This window comes from Ochotona curzoniae, unplaced genomic scaffold (assembly GCF_017591425.1).
Source record: "Ochotona curzoniae isolate NIBS_2020 unplaced genomic scaffold, NIBS_Ocur_1.0 contig_1014, whole genome shotgun sequence".
Taxonomy (NCBI): domain Eukaryota; kingdom Metazoa; phylum Chordata; class Mammalia; order Lagomorpha; family Ochotonidae; genus Ochotona; species Ochotona curzoniae.
In genome coordinates, this window is record NW_024464920.1 from 40,309,819 (window position 1) to 40,327,320 (window position 17,502).

At 46.1% G+C, this 17,502-nt stretch overlaps 1 protein-coding gene across 1 annotated transcript in view; it reads right to left on the bottom strand.

Moving 5' to 3' along the window:
• LOC121163394 (putative tetratricopeptide repeat protein 41) overlaps positions 1 to 17,502 on the bottom strand; it is a 65,457-nt gene that overhangs the window by 32,482 nt on the left and 15,473 nt on the right. Inside the window, exons 4-8 of the mRNA XM_040990949.1 lie at positions 16,978 to 17,138; positions 14,495 to 14,912; positions 11,912 to 12,151; positions 5,939 to 6,137; positions 4,005 to 4,183 (exon numbers count right to left, since the gene is read on the bottom strand). Coding sequence (XP_040846883.1) covers positions 4,005 to 4,183; positions 5,939 to 6,137; positions 11,912 to 12,151; positions 14,495 to 14,912; positions 16,978 to 17,138 — 1,197 coding nt within the window. The remainder of the gene's footprint in view (positions 1 to 4,004; positions 4,184 to 5,938; positions 6,138 to 11,911; positions 12,152 to 14,494; positions 14,913 to 16,977; positions 17,139 to 17,502) is intronic.

Here is a 17,502-nt window from a genome sequence, read left to right on the forward strand (position 1 = left end):
CAGTTGAGCACCCTGAATTTGAAAATCCCAAATCCAAAACTTCTGTGTATCATGTTGGTGCTGAGTGTTTCGTATTTTACAATACTTGGGATTTTGGATTGTGGGAATAGAGATGTTCAGCCTGTATCAATATGAATCAAAAGGCATTCTCATTAAGAGGGAATACACAGGGTCTGGCACAATGGTCTAGCGACTAAAGTTGTCACCTTCCATGCACCGGGATCCCATAATCCTGGCAGCCCCACTTCCCAGCCAGCTCCCTGCTTGTTGCCTGGGAAAGCAGTTGAAGATGGCCAGGGCCTTGGGACCCTGCACCCACGTGGGAGGAAGAGTCTCCTGGCTTCAGATTGGCTCAACTCCAGCTGCTGCAGCTGCTTGGGAGTGAACTATCAGATGGAAGAGCTTCCTCTCTGTGTATCTGCCTTTCCAATAAAAATAAATAAATATTTTTTAAAAAGAGAGAGAGAGAATGACACAGCATGCTAATCTTTGATCTGTGGCACCTGCATCCCTTAGTGGCACTAGTTCATATTCCAGCTGCTCCACTTCTGATCTAGCTTCCTGCACAAGGTCTGAGAAAGCAGTGAGACCTGGAAGAAGCTCTTGGATCCTGACTTCAAAATCAGCTCAGCTTTACCTGAGAAAACTAGTGGATAGAAGATCTGTCTCTCCTTCCCTCTCTCTATAAAATCTGCCTTTCAAGTCAGAAAAAAAAAAGTGAACACCCAGTGCCAAGGTCCCAAAGGCTACAGTAGACAGCAGATGTGGATGCCACACAGAGGTCATTAGAGGACTCTTACAAGATGGCGCTGTCAGCTCTAATACAATGGTTCAATGGCTCACCTTGTAAGTACTGGGACTGCATATGGGCACCAGTTCATGTCCCAGCTGCTCCACTTCCCCTCCAGCTCCCTGCTTGTGGCCTGGGAAAGCAGTCGAGGATGGCCCAAAGCCTTGGAACCCTGCACCCAAGTAGAAGGCCCAGTAGAAACTCCTAGCTCCTGGCTTCAGATTGGCTCAGCTCCGGCCACTGCAGCCATTCAGGGACTGAACCAGCAGGTGAACGATCTTTCTCTCTATCTCTCCTTCTCTGTATAAATCAAATCTGCTTTTCCAATAAACATTTTTTTAATCTTTAAAAAAAGAAAAGAAAAAATAGTACTATTAATGCATACAAAATCCAGACTACATGAGAAATGCAGGCTAAGCTAAGAAGTTGCTCTGTAAGTGCAACTGCAAGCTATCAGAACAGTCCTGATTTAGGGAAAGAAATTACCTGGTTTACAGCTTACAAATTCATTCCATCTACCATGTGGTAGACCACGGGCTTTATAGAAATAGAAACTAAATTAGGAAGACGAATAAGGGAGCTACTAAAATAGGCCCTAGGAGAATTAATAATGGTGGCTTTGATTCACCATCGTGATGCTAGTGACAAATTTAGGTTTCAATAGCCCCTCTTCCCATTCTTGCTCAACATCACACTGATGGTCCAAGCTAATGCAATATGACAGAGGGAAAAATGCATACATAATGCAAAGGAAGGAATAAGACCGCCTTTGTTCACAAATGATATGACCGTTTATGTAGAGAATTACAAAGAATCGAGAAAAAAATTTCCTGGATCCAACAAGCAATTATAGTGGGGCTGACAGATACAAAGTTGGTGTGCAAAACTCAATTATTTTCCAATACGCCAACAATAGACAACTGTAATTAAAATTTTTAAATATAGTACCAACTATAATAGCACCAAAATTAAATATCTTGGTATAACTCAAACAAAATATAGAAAGGTTCCACATGCAGAAAATCACAAAACTGATGAAACATATCAAAAAAAAAATCTAAAATAAATGAAGAGATAACCCCTGCTGATAGAACACTCAATACCATTAAGCTATACAACCTTCTCAACTTGATATAAGCATTTAGTGTTACTCCAGTCAAAATCCTAGCCGTCTAGTATATGGATTTTGATAAACTGATTTTGATCTTCATACAAAAAAGGCAAAAGTCCCAGAATATTTATTAAAGCTGACAGCTCCGAATCTGAAAACCTTAAATCCAAAAAGTCAGAGCACTTCATATTTCATATTTTCACACTAAAATAGATGTTCAACTAGTAAAATCTATGGCAATATTGCAAGATCCAAAAATTCTAAAATCTGAAACTCTTCTCATCCCAAGCATTTCAGATAAGGGATATTCTACCTGAATTAATTCCCTAATTTCCTCTTAGAGTAAATCACTACAAACTCAATCCAGTTTCCCATGTGGGTAGCAGGAATCCAACTCAGCGCTGCCTCCCAGCACACACATCAGCAGGAAGTTGAATCAGAAGCAGAGGAACGAGGACAATAATCAGGCACTCCAACATGAGACACAAACATCCCAGTGACTCTGACCACTGCTCCAAACTCTCGCCACCCCCACAGTGGTCATTTAAAACTAAAGGTATTGCCATCTTGCTCAAATTCCAGAGGCATCCCACTACTCTTAGGGTAAGGATTGACTGTGTACCATATCTCTCCCCATGTGGGCTCCTACCTGATGCTGTAGCCCCAGGAGTATCCGCATGCCACTCGCTTGGTTCTACAAATTTGCTGCTCTCACAACAAAGACCTCTTTCTGCTCCTCTTCCTCACTTTTTCAGATTCAAGGCAACATTACACTAAGCTCCTTGCCACAACTCTGTACCACTCCTCTCAGGATCAATGCTTTTTAACTTTTTAAAAATATTTATTGGTTGGTTGGTTTTATTTGAAAGGCAGAAGAGAGAGAAAGAGAGAAGAGGAGGAAGGGAGAGAGAGAGAGACAGAGAGAAGGAGAGAGAACACAACCTTCCATTTGCTGGTTCATTCCTCCAAGTAGACACAATGGTCAGAACCGGGTTGGTCAGGAGCAGGGGCTTCTTCCAGGTCTCCCATGTAGGTACAGGGCCCCAGCCAAGCATTTATGCCATCCTCCGAAGCTTCCCCAGGTACACTAGTATACTAGGGAGATGGATCCGAGGTGACCGAGCCTGGCCTCAAACTGTTGCCCATTTGAAATGCCAGCCTGCCACAGCATTGGCCCCAGTTGTTAAATCCTGACCATAAGTTCCATGAAGGTGGGCACCGTGTTTCTCTTATCCAACGCTGTATCCCTGACATCTAACACCATGCCTAGCATGGTGCAGGCACTCAGTACACACTGCCGAATTACTCTGAAGGAGTGAAAGCACTTGCCCACAGGAGAACAGGATGAATTAGCAAGCAACTCCCAGGATTACAGAATATAAAACAGCATTTCTCCAAAAATTCTTTGGAGAAAAATGAAAATACATATTTTTTGGAGAATAATCCAGTTCATGCTCTTCCTTCAAGGAGTGCCTGGGGAGTAGACTGATTCAGGCCATGCATGATTACATAATCATGCAGAAAAAAAATCTGGAGGGAGACCCCAAGAGACAGCCAGACACCGCTAGTGCATTTTCTGTGGCTATGATCTGGGAATCTAATTAATCTAGTCCATAAAGTACAAAGGAATTCCACACAGTTCTGGGCAGACTTCTGGGAGACCCCCCAAATGGCTGAGGGTACAGGGGGAGTGCAGCCCAAAGAGCTACAGGAAGCAGTGCACCTTGATCATTATGGTAACAGGTGTGGAGAGATGAGAAAATGGGATGAGAGGCTTTGTGGGAAGGGAATTTATAGGACCTGGGCAGGACCGGACATGAGGGCAGGGAGAGAGAGAAAGTAACTGTGGAGGCCAAGGCTGCCTGCTGCGAGGCTCCTGAGGGTCGGGCTAACCCAGAGACTAACAGGCAGCCTCTCGGGTGCAACTACAGACATGCTTTCAGAGCCACCAGAACAGTCCCAAAGGTGTCTCCTGCCTAAATCAAAAGGACGCATTCCTAACTAGAGATCTCCACACACTGAAATTACGAAACCATGAAATACAAATTATGGCCACTCCCTATGCCAGTGAAGTGAGCAGCTGAATGAGGCTACTCCACATACCTGAGAACGTATATCTCTTCTGGGCTTTGTGACACTCATTCGCTTTGATCCTGGTCACGGAGAGTAAGTAGGCCCAAGATGCATCGTATCCGGCTTCCGAGAGGTTCTTCCAGTAGTGCAGGAGCTGCAGCCTGGTCCAGAAGCTCGGGCTCTGGAGCCTTGACATAAAGTCTGTGATGCTTGTGACACAAGGTAATAGTAGAGTCATTTTAGTGTCTCATGCCTTGACAGAAGCTATTCCTTTACTTGTGCATCTCATCAGTTTATTCAGAGATGTCTTACCTACCATGATTGTCTTAGGCCACCAGATAAACATCAGCCTTTTCCTCTTTGACAGTCAGAAACAATTTACATCTCTCCAGCATGTCCCTTCCTCCAGGTACGCCCCCTGGATCTTCCAGGCAGAGCTCTTCTCTGTCTGCTTCAATAACTGATTTCCTCATTGTTCTAATGAAGCATTTACTGCCGTGGGTAGCAGCTCTTTGCTTCTAGATTTTCCCCCATCAGAAGAAAAGTATCTAAGGGCTTGGGTTGTATCTTAGTCACTTTTGCACCCCAGGACCTCATATGGTGTGGGATGCTAGGTAAGTCAATAACAGATAGATGCTGAACTAATGCATAAAATGGAAAGAATGAAGAGGTGGGAAAGAAAGGGAGGTGGGGCAGTAAGAAGGAGAGAAGGAATACCAGGGAGAGGAAAAGGGGATGGAAAAGGGATGGGAGGGAAGGGCAGGGAAAGGCAGAGAAGGGATGATGTGGGCGATCACCCCTGTATCTCCACCTGCCTAGCCTATATGGGAAGCCATAGGCACACGGCACACTGTGCTCTTGGCAGAGATCCCAACATGGCCTATTCACTGGGCATACAGCAAAAGCAATGGGCGACGGGCTGTATCCCAGTCTCCCTTCTCTGCCCCTTTAACGAACTGTGCTAGAGCTTCCTTTGTAAACAACTCTAGGAAGTCAAACGTTGCATTCACCCTGCTTTTCAGCAGGTAATGAGTTTGCCCTGAGACACAGCATCCTGTGCTTCTTTCATTGGAGGGTTCAGAGAGACAGACATATCTGATAGCCAGTCACAATGTTGTTGTTGGCTGCAAGTACTGTCGGACCACCCTTCTGTCGGCCCCCTTCTCCTATGTAAGCTTGTGATTTCTCTCAAATACAGAGACATTCTTCACCACCAGTTTGTCTTCAGTGTTTCTGCTGCAGAAGAACACTGTCATCCCACCCCTCGGTGGTCTTAGGGCCTGCTGGACAGAAGGCCCCAAAGAGGATAGGGAGAAAAGAATAGCAGAAAAGGATGGGGGGGCGGGAGGAGGAAAGCAGTGGAACAGAGTCACTCCATCCTCTTCAGCCCTGGCCTTGGCCTCCTCTCTGAGCAGACCACTTAACTCTGAGAGGGCATCTCCACCAAGCGAAAAAGGAGAAAGAACACTTTGTAGGGGAAACAGGTACAACAAAGCAACCCAGGGGACCCATCAATCCCAGAAGCTCGTATCAGATGCTGATCTCAGCTGAATGAGTAAATTGGCAGTTCAATGAATGAATGCATCTTGCTCAACAGCATCATGGATATCTAAACCATGCTGATAAGAGGGAAAAAGTTAAATCTGTACAAATGCAATTATATTTAAAAATGCTAATGGGTAGATTTTTATGCAGCAGTGGAGGAACTACTTGGGGTACCCCATCCCATGTCAGAGTGCCTCAATTTTGATGCCATAATCCTGCTAGTGGGTACGCTGGGAGGCAGGAGGCGATAATCTAAGCACATCTTGTGGAAAATCTGGCTTGAGTTCCAGGTCCCTGGCTTCTTTCTGGCCAAACTCTGGCTATTGGGGGCACCGGGGAATAAACCAGCGAGTAGAACATCTCTCTCTGTCTCTGACTTTCAATTACATTTTTTGTTTATTTAGCCTGGGGAGACTTACCCAGGGCTGGAGAGAAAGCTGCACAAGCCTGAGCAGCACCCACTCATCTTCATATGCCAGGGCAGCTCTTGATACACTCGCCAGAAAGAAGACTGCCTCTGGAAATATCTCACCAAGACATGGTGAAAATAGGTCTTCTTGTGATTTGTGGGGTTCCGAAATGAATACGGACTGCTTTCTCGGACAGGAGTAATCACACCTATTTAAAGAGTAATTACAGTTCAATGCAGCCAACTTTTTAGGCCTTGAAAACACTACAGCAACATAGTGAAACTGTGACAGCTCTGCGGTCATCATAAAAATCAAGGCGGCTTAAGTGGACAAAAAGTGCTGTCTTATGTATCAGTCTGGATTTGCCAAATAATCAGTTCTGTCATGATCAGTAACCTAGAATTTGAGAAGCTTATGTGTGATCGCACTGGTTTTTCCACATTGCATCTCCCCCAGGGATATATGTGTGGCCTATGTTTCTATTTTAAATACGTGCCATGGTTACAGCCTTCACATGGACCTTCAGTGCTTGAAGGTTTGCTCTTTGGAGAAATGAATCCTCTGTTCGTAAGCACCTGATGTTGTAAATGTCCCTTTCAACACTGTTTTTGCTACATCTCATGAGCACTGACATTTTCTTTTATTGTTGCTTATTCAGCACTTCATGGGTCATGCAATAGCATCAATTTCTACAAGAAAGTTTTTTACCTTCTTTTTCATCACTTTAGCGATACATTGGTCACTCTGTAGCTTGTTGCTTTACTTCATGTTGATGTAAATTTTCTGTTGTTTTCTCTGTTGTGGATTGTGTTTTCTGGCTGTATATTTAAGGAGATGTATAATAGAAGTGCAGCAGAGACTGCTATGTCGAGATGTAGAGACATAGTACAGTATGCCTTTGTGTCCAGACAAAATATGGACTCCCAGTGAAACTGTTGAATATAGCCTGACAGTAGGATGCTGGACTCTCTGACACTGTCCATGCCTACGATGTCAGCAAACACTTCAATAGCAGAATGATGGTTCCTGAAGGACTACCCATCGTACTACTGGAGGGGAAATCAGTGGCAGAGGCAGAGGAGGGAGAAGAAGACTTGGAAAGAGGTATGGGAAATTCCAGAACCTATTGAACCGCATCATAAAATAATTTTCTTAATTAAAAAAAAGAAAGAACTGAATCTATTGCCTGGATTTCATATAGGCCAAGAAGTTACTGAACAGAAAAGTGGCAAGTTTGATATTGGAGCTGGGATCACTGTACCCTGATTTCCAAAGAGAAATGGCTGCAATAAATAATGCTGACCAGAAATACACTTCTCAAGAACAGAGAGTTTCCTTAATTCTATCCTGGTGAGAGGTGGGCGTTCAGCAGCATGGTTAAGATGCTACTCGGATATCGTCTTCACATATTGGAGTCCTTGGGTTTGAATCTTGACCCTGCTTCTGATTCCTGCTTCCTGAGCCTACACACCCTGAGAGCAGCATGTGATGGCCCCAGGACTGTGGTCTCTGCCATCGCACAGGAGGCCCTTGTTGAGTTCTTAGTTCCTGGTTTCAGCTGGGTCACTGCAGCTTTTGTGGGTATTTAAGGAGTGAGCAGAGAGGAAAGCTCTCTCTCTGTTTATAATCTGTCTCTCTGTCTTTCAAACAAATTTAAATGAATAAATAAATTCTACTGAAATTTATCATGGAAAACTAAATCAGAAGAATCTTTACATTTGGGGGGCTTGGCAACTTCTCTTTTTTTTCTTTTTTTTTTTTTTTATTATTGGAAAAGCAGATCTACAGAGAGAAGGAGATACAGAAAGATCTTCTGTTCACTGGTTTACTCCCCAAGTGGCTACAATGGCAGGAGCCAGGAGCCAATCTGAAGCCAGGAGCCAAGAGCTTCTTCCAGGTCTCCCACGTGGGTGCAGGGCTGTCTTCTACTGCTTTCCTAGGTCACAAGCAGGAAGCTGGATGAAAGGTGGAGCAGGGCCCGGCACGGTGGCGCAAGTGGTTAAAGGTCCTTGCCTTGCACGCCCGGGATCCCATATGGGCGCCGGTTCTAATCCTGGCAGCCCTGCTTCCCTTCCAGCTCCCTGCCTGTGGCCTGGGAAAGCAGTTGAGGACGGCCCAAAGCTTTGGGACCCTGCACCCACGTGGGAGACCCGGAAGAGGCTCCTGACTTTGGATCGGCATAGTATCTGCCCATTGCGCTCACTTGGGGAGTGAATCATCGGACGGATGATCTTCCTCTCTGTCTCTCCTCTCTGTATATCCGCCTTTCCAATAAAAAAAATAATAAAAAAATAAATCTTTAAAAAAAAAAAAAAGAAAGAAAGGTGGAGCAGTTGGGATATGAACCAGTGCCCATATGGGATCCCAGCAGATCCGAGGCAAAGATTTAGCCTCTAGGCTATCACGCAAGGCCCTCTTTTTCTTTTTCTTCTTCTTTTTTTAATATTTGAAAGAGAGAGAGAGGAATCTTCCATCTGCTGGCTCACTTCCCAGATGGCCACAATAGCCAGCACTGACTGGACCAGGCTGAAGCCAGGAGCCAGGAACTCCATCTGGGTCTCTCACATGGATAGCAAGGGTTGCAATTCTTGAGCTATTTAGCATTTCTTTTTCCCAGGTCACTGGCAGGGAGTTGGACTAGAAACAGAACAGCTGGGACATCCCATCTGGGATATCAGCATTGCAGGCATCAGCTTTACCTACTATGCCACAGTGCTGGTCCCTAAAGAATTTCTTCTTGCAAGAGGAACAGAACACACAACTGGATGGCATACCAAGTGTGACTCTTCAAAAGAACTATAGCAAAAAGGGAGACCATTGTTCAAATAACCATTGAGCATCTCTACTGAAGGGAATTGCAGCATGTCTACCCATGTGGAGAGATTCTGGGCCATCTGGTCTAACTTGTGCAGGTACACTCAGGCGTCAGTGAAGGGCTTAAGAGGCCCACAGAGAAGAAAGTTCCTCCTACCACCCACTCACCACATGCCACCGCAAGGAGCAAAGGCATGCTCATGGGTGGTAAACTGGGAAGGTGGAACACACAATTAGGGAAAGATCCAGGACAAATAAGCTCCTGAGTCCAAGATCTGGTGTTGTAAACACAAGACTTGAAGCATATGAAATAGCACTTAAAGCCTTGGGGCATAAAAGCCAGCATCCCATGTGGACACCAGTTTGAGCCCCAGCTGCTCCGCTTACAATGCAGCTCCCTTCCAAAACTCCTGCAAAAGCAGTGGAAGATGATTCAAATCCTTGGGCTCCTGTACCTATGTGGGAGACTCAGTTGAAACTCCTAGCTTTGGCCACACTCAGACCCTGCTACTCTGACCATTTGAGGAGCAATGCAACATTCAATGAGCAAAGATTTGTTACGTCCATCACAGTATGGGAGATCAGAATCCCTAATCTGTCAGAGACTGACTGCTTAGGGACAAAGGAAGAGGACGGGCCCTTGCCATTGTCTCTGGTTTTTGCATGGTGGCCACCAGCAGCGGAGGCAGACATGAGTTGTTCAACCGAAACCAGAAGAGACTCTTTGGTGACCAACAAGCAGATGGGTGACATGAGGCACTCATGGCAGACCCCCAGGAGCACCTGGAGCAGGTTAGGACTTAGTGTGAAGAGGGGCAGGTAGAAGACAGAACTGTTGTAACTTCTCCTACAGCACAGTAACAGCACTGAAAAACAGGTGTCTAGCAACAGACGTGGCCCAGCCTTTGTGCCGGGACAGCACTCTCAGCTTTTTGGTTCTCCTCCATGGTTGCCCTGATTCTTTTCCATCCTAAGATCCACATGTACACATGTATGTGCACACACATACCGAGTACATGAGAACAAACCAGCCTCAGTTTTGTTCACAAGAGAAGAAAGGCTGATCCAACGTAGTCCAGGAGTCAAAGGATGCCCTAGATTAGGTAACTGAGTAGGTAAAAGAGGTGACAAATTGAATGCAATGCTCTTCGGAGCAAGAATTCCAAAGGCAAGAAACAGAGGCATGCAGCTCAAAAAGACTAGCTTGCCTCATAATGATTGACATGATACTGGAACAGAGAGTTAAAAGACAGTTCTTTATCTAAAATGTCACAGTAGACCAAGGAGTACATAGCCTGTCTGTGCGTCACTGTATAGTGGACTCAGTTCTCCTGCTCAGGTCACGTGCAGGTGACTGATAGTTATACATCCTGGTGCCCCTGACAAAGACTGGCATTCACATCCTGATTCTGATAATGGGGAATACTGTCAGCAGAGTTTTATTTCTGGGCTCACCATGCACTGAAGGGGTACAGTATGTTCCCAGGATTTTAAGCCTCGTGTGCCCTTTTAGCCCCCGCACCTTCAAGAGTGCTATTGTTCTTGGAAGGTTGAGCACATGCTGAACCACCCTCCTGCAAGTGAGCAGACACGACATTACATCTAAAAGCAACTTCATTCCTAGCCTGCTCTCTCTCCTCTGCCTCATACAACTTAGAGATGCTGGGAAGGACAACAGTGCAGAAGGGAAATAGCAAAAAAGGTGTTACATTTTTTTTAAAATGAAGGTTTAGAAAAATCAGAGTAAAGCCTGGTGCGATGGCTCAGTGACCAGTCCTTACCTTGCAAGCACCAGGGTCTTCCATGGACATTGGTTTGTGTCCCAGCTCCTCCACTTCCTATTCAGCTCTCTGCTTATGCCCCAGAAAACCAGCAGAAGATGGTCCAAAGCCTTGGGACCCTGCATACATGTGGGAGACCTGGAAGAAGCTCCTGACTACTGGCTTCAGACTGGCTCAGCTCTGGCCATTGTGGCCATTTGGGGAGTGAACCAGTACATGGGAGATCTTTCTGTATCTCATTTCTGCCTTTTCAGTAAAAATAAATAAATCATTTAAAAAGAGAGAGATCACAGTAAATGTAAAAGGAAATTTGCATGGAGCTTGAACTCCCCCTCCCCCCAGAGGCTATAAAGTTTCTTTGTCCCTGGTTCCTTAGAGCTGCAGTTCTCCCTGTAACTGTCACAGAATGATATGCTTCTAGGTCAAGCCCGTATCTGTGATCACACCTGTCTCTCAGATGCAGATCAACAGTCCTTCCAGAAGCAGATGTGAATTCAATTTCAGAACTGGGGAGGATATTGCTAATTCCTACACAATCTCCATGTCCTTTAGTGACCAGACTCTTCACTGGCTTAAGGTGGCAGCACAGCCAGTTGAAACCACTATTCCTCTACTCCCCTTGGGTCCAGCTGTGGTCACGTAATGAAGTTCCAAGTCAGAGATGTGAGTGAAAATGTTGGTGAGAAACTTGAGGAAAAGGTCCTTAAAAAGCAGCAGCAAGGGCCCAGCATGGTGGCCTAGTGGCTAAAGTCCTCACCTTGCATGCGCCAGGATCCCATATGGGCACCAGTTCTAATCCCAGCAGCCCCACTTCCCATCCAGCTCCCTGCTTGTAACATGGGAAAGCAGTTGAGGACAGCCCAAAACTTTGGGACCGAACACCCACGTGGGAGGCCTGGCAGAGGTTCCAGGCCCCTGGCTTCAGATTGGCTCAGCTCCAGCCACTTGGGAAATGAATCATCAGACAGAAGATCTTTCTCTCTGTCTGTTCCTCCTCTGTATATCTCTGACTTTGCGATAAAAAGAAATAAATCTTAAAAAAAAAAAAAAGGCAGCTGCAAGCTCTTCTTTATCTCTTCTCCTTTCCTGTTGCCTGATAGTTGATGGCTGGAGCTCTAGCAGTCATGAAAAGTCAAATGCGAACAGGACAGGGAAGGAATGGGTCACAAACCATAGTGTGACCAGGATGGCCTGCCTCGGGAGAATTAGACCCTGGAGTTGTTCACCCACTGAAGTCTTCACAACCAACTACAAGTCCTAACTTGCTCTTGCAGATGCTTTCCTACCTGAATCCATCTCTATTTTAAAAATCTCAGCTCAGGCTCTGCTCTGGAGGCAACTCCTCCCCCGACTTAGCCGCAGGTATGCCCCCGCACTCGGGCCTTACCAAGCAGCATGTGCTCCACAGCTTCTCGCAGGGACTGGTGCCAGAAGTACAGGAGCCCATTGGGCTTCTCCTGGACCCACTGCTTGGTGGCGTTGCGGAAGGCCGCCCAGTGAAACGTAGTCACTTGGTACTGGTTGTTGTAGCCCAGCATGTCCAAGATCTGGAGGAGCTCATCTTCGGTCAGCCCACCATGAGAGATGCACAGCAAGCACAGAGTGTCAGCCACCCAGCCATCCAGCCCTAGGCAGACAACAGGAGGGGGTGGGAGGTCAGCAGAGTGAGCACGTGTCAGAGAGCATTCCAATGTTTTACTTAACCAGCTTACTCCTTTCCATCAGCCTATAGACAAACACAAAAACTATCCCTGTCTAAGACACAAAGAAAATGAAAGCCACAGAGAAGTCCATGCAGAAGGGGATTTGGGGACCAGCACAGCGGCTCAACAGGTTAACCCTCCATCTTGGAGTGCTGGTATCCCATATGGCCACTGTTCATTTCCCAGCTGTTCCAATTCCCATCCTGCTCCTTGTTTATGCCTGGGAAAGCACCAAAGGATGATTCAAAGCCTTGGAACTCTTTATCATGTGGGAGGTCCTGAGGAAGTTCCTGGCCTGGCTCTAGATCGGCTCAGCTCCAGCCACTGTGGTCATTTGGGGAGTGAACCAGCAGATGGCAGACCTCTCTGTGTGTCTCTCCTCCTCTCTGTAAGTCTCTTTAAAATAAAATTTTTTAAACAAAAAAAAGGATGTGAAGCCAAAGACCCTGACTCCAGAGCCCATATGTTACAACCATCCCATCTACAGTGCTACACAGCTATCTCACCTAGAGCAGGAACAGCAAATGCAAACCGCCAGTCACTGCTGCTAGCCTTCCTGCTGGGCAGTCCTTCCCCCAGGTGTCCACTCACACCATTTGCATTTATGGGTAGTAAGGGCTTTTCTGTTGGACTGCCTCCCTGGCCACGAGTTCACCGATGCCCTTGAGATGGTCCCTTATTACCAGCTTGACTTAGATCTTCCCACCAAAGCTATATTTCTTGCTGGCTTTAGGACGACCCAACTCTAAAAGAACCCTTCAGAGCACTAAGAAATGACAGCGCCATCTGCCAGTCTGAAGGCATTTCCTCCCACTGGAAGCTGGGAGCCACGCTAAATCTTCAGTCTTTAGCCTCAACAATAGAAGCTTGCCCTGAGGCTTACCTCGGCTCCACTCAGCTTGACTCAGCTCTCCTGCCCCTGAGCCCGTGCTCCCAGGCCTGAGTCACCCAAGATCTCTGGGAACTGGTGGGAGACAGAACAGTCCTTGCCAGGGGGAGGACTCTGCTTCCCTATGGAAGGTAGCTCAGCCCTCAATCACTGTGCCCTAAAACTCTTTGAGGGCACAGGCACCTTGTTCCCATCTCCCTGAACAGCCAGAGGGAAGGAACAGTAAAATGTATGGAAATGCAAAGTCTAGGGTGCTGGAGCTGTGGTTCAAGAGGCTAATCCTCCACCTGTAAGTGCCAGATCCCATATTGGCACTGGTTCATGTCCCAGCTGTTCTACTTCCTATACAGCTCCCTGTATGGTCCGGGAAAGTTCCTTCCCTTCCTCCTGCCCTCTCTCCTTCCTCCTCCTCTTCTGTAACTGCCTTTCAAATTTAAAAAAAAAGGGGGGGGGAACGGGACGGGGGGGGGGGCAGCCCTGAAGCTCATGGCAGGAACAGTGACCTGCGAGAACACAGTTTGACTCCGAAAAACTCAATTACTAAGTATCATGAAACAAATCTGAAACTTGCAACAGACTTAGAGCGGAGGACCTCCAGGGGACCTGCGTTTCCGCGCAGAAGCAGCAGGCGGCCGAAGCGAGGGCTTCCTCTGCCAGGAGGGACTGCGTCAGCAGGGGGCAGCAAAGATCGCTCAGCCCGGGACAGTCAGGAGCGCAGGTTTTCCTAGAAGTCAGACTTGGGGACCCCAAGCCCCCAGATCATCTGAGCTCACCCACACCTCAGCAGATGACCATGGGGGTAACGGGCAACCAAAGTCACCCAGCACCAAGGCCATCAGAGCCAAGTTCTGCCCAGCAGTGAGAGGGGAAGCACGGAACTCTCACTTGACTGACTTCTCTGCAAACTCCACGGGTGAAATTAACCTGCATTGACCAGATTAGATTTCGTCATGGTAGCACTCTCGACTCAAAAGACACTGAACGGAGGTGTAGAAACGGCAAAGGTGTCATTCTTAGACCTCTGGAAAGCGTGACTGAAGCTTGTGTCTCCTACAAATAGCTTTCCTTATAGTCAACACGTAGAGATCACAATACAGGACACCCAGTGAACTTGGAATTTCAGATAAACAACCAATGAACATTTGGCCTGAGCATGTCTCGTGCGATATTTTGCATATACTGCACATTATTTTTATTGGTCTATAATTCAAATAATGTTTAGTGTAAATGTATTCCAGATATGATTCTCCAAGATGACTTGGTAATTATCTGCAATTCAAATTGTACTAGGCACCCTGCATTTTCCCTGACAACTCCATTGCCAGACCCTCCCTGGCTAGAGTGAGTGCACGGGCTGTCAGCCCTGCCCAGGGCCTACCCTCTCTTGAAGCCTCTTTACAAGTCCAACTGTAGTCTTCAATCCAGCGTTTCAGAATCAACCCCCAGAGCTCCTGAACAGAAGCCGCCTCCAGGTACTCCCTCGGACACTGCATCTCCTGTCGGTGGAGTCCGCGGTCTTTGAGTTCACTGGCCAGGATCAGGACTTTTAGAGGATTATTATGTACACTGCTCTTCACAGTTGGCCTGCTCTGCTGCAAGGCGTCGTTGCTGGGAACCAAGAGGTGCTGTCTAAAGGTCTTGAGCTTCGCCCCCTTCTCTTTCCTGCTAATGAGTTCCAGGGTCCGCACATCTGGGCGGCCACACAGGGCCTTGTAGGACGAGCTGGAGGAGACCGTACTCATGATAAGTTTGCAATGAGGAGAAAGCGAGCGTGGCAGCCAGGAAAAATCTCTTGCCTGATGGAAAGAACCAGAGAAATTCGGACACTTCAAAGATTTCAATAACGGGGTCCAGTGCAATAGCCTAGTGGGGCCACCTCTCTGTCTCTCCTCTCTCTCTGTAAATCTTTCTAATAAAAAATAAATAAATCTTTTCCACAAACATCTCAACAATACCTTTGCCTGTGGCTTTCAAATTTAAAGCAGGCAGACACTTGACGGAAGCCTACAATGGGGGTTGGGTTACTTATCAGTAGTAATGGATACGAAGCAATTCGGTGGTGAAACCATTTGATTAAAAAACATATTTGACTCACCTATCAATCTGTTATGATTGGTGTTATATAGGTGGCGCAAATGTGGACTCTTTTTTTTAACAAGTTCCTATAAGCAGGTGATTTCACAAAATCACACTTTTACAGAATGACCTATAGTAATAAAAGAAAACCTGAGAACATATTAAATCATTCGAGTGGGAAAAGAACTGTCATTTTGCACAGCCATAATTCAACATCTTAGTCATTCTGCCAGCAAGTAGCAATGCTAGGATTCAAACCCACGGTCTGGTTTGCAAGTTCAACAGTTTTATTTTGGAACCGAATAAACACCTAATAAGATTATTTCTCACATTTTTAACAGTCATTCCTTTTCCTCCACCTCTTTATCTAATAACAGCAGCTACCCTATTTTTGTCTGCCTTCACTGAGCCAGGCATTGTATGGAGTGTTGACTCAGGAACTATGGTTTTTTATCATCTGCATCTTAGAATGTTTTGGCCAACTCCTGAGGTCAACAGAGATGTCGCCCTTCTGAAAGCCAGCTTGCCTAAAATAGGCCTAAACTCCGCTTCTTTAATATATTCTTTAATCATTTATTTATATTTGAAACGTAGAGACAGAGACAACTCCCATCCATTGATTCACTCTGATTGCCAGCAACAGATGGGGCTGGGCCAGATCAAAACTGGGAGCCTGGAACCCCACCTGAGTCCCAAGGCTTTGGGCCGTCTTCGACTGCTTTCTCAGGCCACATGCAGGGAGCTGGATGGGAAGCGGGGCTACTGGGATTCGAACCAGTGGCCATATGGGATCCTGGTGTGTGCAAGGCGAGGACTTTAGCCACTAGGCTACCATGCTCGGCCCAGTTACGTATAGTTTTAACATTTAGGGCCCAGCGGCGTGGCCTAGCGGCTGAAGTCCTCGCCTTGAACGTGCCAGGATCCCATATGGGTGCCGGTTCTAATCCCGGCAGCTCCACTTCCCATCCAGCTCCCTGCTTGTGGCCTGGGAAAGCAGTCGAGGACGGCCCAATGCTTTGGGACCCTGCACCCGTGTGGAAGACCTGGAGGAGGGTCCTGGCTCCTGGCTCCAGATCGGCATAGCACCAGCCGCTGCGCTCACTTGGGGAGTGAATCATCAGACGGAAGATCTTCCTCTCTATCTCTCCTCTCTGTATATATGACTTTGTAATAAAAATAAATAAATCTTACCAAAAAAAAAAACATTTAAAGGAACTGCTTCCAAATATGCCTGCTACTAAGAAACAGAAGCAGTAGAGGCTCAATGCATCCGACATTATCTCCAACAAGAGAAAAATTAAAATCATAACCAATGAAAGGGACTTAGAATATGCAAATCAGTGGAAATGTGAACAAGCTATAAAACATAAAGAACACCGAAACCCAGTAAATAATCTAGCAACATGTAAAACGAGACAGGTGTGCTACAAGGGTGAAGACCACAGCCTCTGGAACCAGGCTGCTCGTTCTGGATTCTGAGGTCACTGCCTGATTACCCAGCACCTTTGTGCTCAGTTCCCTCCGTAACAAGGCATGATCAGCCTCGTACTCATATGTCGTGCATATTAAATGTGCTCATTTTTTTAATTGGTAAAACAGTCCCCAGCCCACTGGAAACACTATGTAAGTATTCCTACAATAATATGTAAAGCAGTAACAAAAAGTCACCTTGATTATAACAAGAAATACTTAATACAATGGCAAGATGTTATGCACATGCTCGATAATGTGGTCTTCTTCCTATAATATACCAATTAAACAAGTGTTCTTTTAAAAACATGTTACCTTCCGACCCGAAATCCCATAAATGCCAATCAATTCTTCGATTCCATCTAGTACAAGTACACATGGTTTTAAACTGATGGAAGCAATGAACATGTTTACAAGCAGTGAAAAGACCAAGGCATTGGAGTCTTCGTTAACAATATCCATTTCGAACCGAAGACCTACAGCACAGAAATTAGCTCAAATTAGATGACATCATTTCCATCATTCTAAAATATGCTAACAGGCTGGGGAGCAGAGGAGGTTGGGAAAACTGAACACTGACCTCAACTGTACAGCTGACACATATGATACAAGTGATGAGCATTCTCAAAAGATTCAATCCCAAAAGGATAATGCTAGCTACTTCCAGCTGTCTCCAATACGGTCTGATTTTATATAGAAACTTTGTGTGTGATCCAAAGCATTAATCTCATTCTCCCAAAAGTAAAAACATGCCATGTTGGAAAGGAATGAAAGGGAATAAAGAGAAGTCACGTGATCCATGAAGTGTCTTCACCTCCTTTTCATGGGGTACCTGTTTAG